Raw genomic sequence first — 2,305 nt, 5'->3', positions numbered from 1 at the left:
GGCAGCCAGCCGTGCTGACGCTGCGCCAGATCCAGCAGAGGGATCACGGCCGCCTTCTTGTGCCCCACAGGGTAGATGCTCATGATGGCCTCAGCACGCTGTCATAATAAACATGATGATATATATAACTTTTTACATCAATACATCATGCTATCATTATGAACATGATGATAAATATGACTTATTACATCAAGACGCCACGGGGTAGATGCTCATGATGGCCTCGGCACGCTGTCACAATAAACATGACTATAAATATGACTTATTACATCAAGACGCCACAGGGTAGATGCTCATGATGGCCTCAGCACGCTGTCATAATAAACATGATGATAAATATGACTTATTTTCATTATAGTTTGAATTTTATTCTGCAAAAAGGGGGGGGTGGCGGGGGAAAATCGAAAAATTTCCAAACATTTTGGAAAAATGCCCCGCACTTCTACAAAAATTAGAATTTCAAAAAAAGGGGATGGACATTTTGTAGATGAAGACCTCACGCATCGAATGATATGTGTCTCGATGTTTTAGCTTAGAAATCCTAGGACTAGATCCATTTCTACAGTACCCCCTTTTATAGCCGTTTTCTAAGAATTTCACGTTTTCTTTCATTTTTTTCGAAAAATGCACACGAACAAAATGCGAGTTTTTTCTATTTTACATATGTGTACCAAGTTTCAGAGTGATCCGACTATAAATAGCCGAGATAATTTTTAGGGTAGACGCTCCCCTTAAATGTGGAGCTAACTCGTGGATAGCTAGTTGATGTAGCAGTAGAACCTATTTTCAAATACATGTAACTGGAAACCTCTTTGCATGTTCAAACAATTTTTTGTGTAGCAAATAAAATTAACTGATTTTTTAGTAGGCATTTCTTTGGAATAAATGCCTTAAGCCTAAGCTAGTTTTACATTCCTATGCAATACGTAGTCATAAAAAAATATACATACCATTGCATTGTCAGACCTAATTCTGATATAGAAATCATAATAAAAATTGCATAACTAATCCTAAGGAAATAATTTAAAAATAACTTCCTGTCATACACAAAAAAAATTCAGCTCATATTAGTCTTTAGCAGCATTGGTTTTTTCCTTTATTTTAGTCTTATTATCAAATAGCTACTCATACCATGATAAATGTGCTTACTTTGCAAGTGATGAAGATCACTAATAGGCTGTTGAGAAGCTCACCTTCATATTTTCAGGAGTGAATTCAAACTTAGTATCAGGGTTGTTCTCAGGAGTGTCCCGATGCTGAAAAATTGGAAAATTTTTTATTCAATTGAGTCTTTCAAGTGAGACCTTAACAGAACCTTATTCAAAAAGATTTTTGAACATAGAAATGCAGAATTTGAAGTCATGCTAGGATAAAGATTTAATGTCAATATTGCTGTATAGGTAGATTGTTATATTATACATAGACCTGTCCTGCAATAACTACAATTGAGCATGTAACTATTGGACTATTAATCATATAGTATATAGGTAATGGAGTATGGAAAGAGCATTTCAGGAACAATTTCTGAAATAGAATCCTTTCTTCAGATGGAATTCAGAATCTCCAACGCACATGTGACTTTCAGTCTGATTGGAATGAATTTAAATTGAAATGGAACTTATTAAAAATGGCTTTCATAGAGCATGTGTGAGCATTGAGAATTGCTGTTAATAATTTTATTTCAAATAGGTTAAGTTTACAGGTACGAGTATAAAAACATACATTAAATTAACCTAATAGCTACATGGATATATTCTAATTACGTATTCACAAAGTTCATTGTAATAGTTGGTCAACAGTCTTCATTAATCCATTTTTTTACAATTATGACAAAAAATTATTTTGGAACATCAGTGGCTGTCACTTACCACACTGAGGGTGTCACTTGATCGAACTGTGCTGGTGCTCAGAGCTCTTAGGCAGTTCTGAGGCTTTATCTGCAACATACTTGACATTAAAAAATGTAGTATGAACTCTACAAACATTTTAAACTGAGGAATATTTTCAACTTAATTATTCAATTGATTTTTGTGACATTTTATCTATCAGCTTGTATGTTTTTATTATTTAAATGAATAGCAGTATATATACAAATATATAATATATTTAAATGATCTATTAATATGTAGGTATTTCAATGATACCTACATACAGCCAAATTGATTGATGGTTGCAAAATATAAGAAATACTTACAGCAGTTCCTAAAACCTTTGAGTAGCGCATCAACGAGCTTAGTGTCCTCATGATTGAATCAATAAATAAAATTAAGATGGAGAAATCAAGTCTGCAGAGAAATAATGAATG

At 33.5% G+C, this 2,305-nt stretch overlaps 1 protein-coding gene across 1 annotated transcript; it reads right to left on the bottom strand.

Annotated features, from left to right (window-relative positions):
* Window positions 1–6: 6 nt before the first annotated feature.
* On the bottom strand, window positions 7–2,305 carry LOC108676087 (NADH dehydrogenase [ubiquinone] flavoprotein 2, mitochondrial-like; the record flags this gene model as incomplete). Its single annotated transcript, XM_018164128.2, has 5 exons — window positions 2,195–2,305; window positions 1,869–1,937; window positions 1,194–1,256; window positions 202–231; window positions 7–68 (listed from the first exon to the last, which is right to left on the bottom strand). Coding segments are annotated over exons 1-5 (275 nt in total), but the record flags the coding sequence as incomplete, so codon positions are not given.

This window comes from Hyalella azteca, unplaced genomic scaffold (genome assembly GCF_000764305.2).
Source record: "Hyalella azteca isolate HAZT.00-mixed unplaced genomic scaffold, Hazt_2.0.2 contig9253, whole genome shotgun sequence".
Taxonomy (NCBI): domain Eukaryota; kingdom Metazoa; phylum Arthropoda; class Malacostraca; order Amphipoda; family Hyalellidae; genus Hyalella; species Hyalella azteca.
The sequence above is the reverse complement of the archived record's forward strand: the minus strand, read 5'-3'. Positions and strand labels throughout refer to the sequence as shown.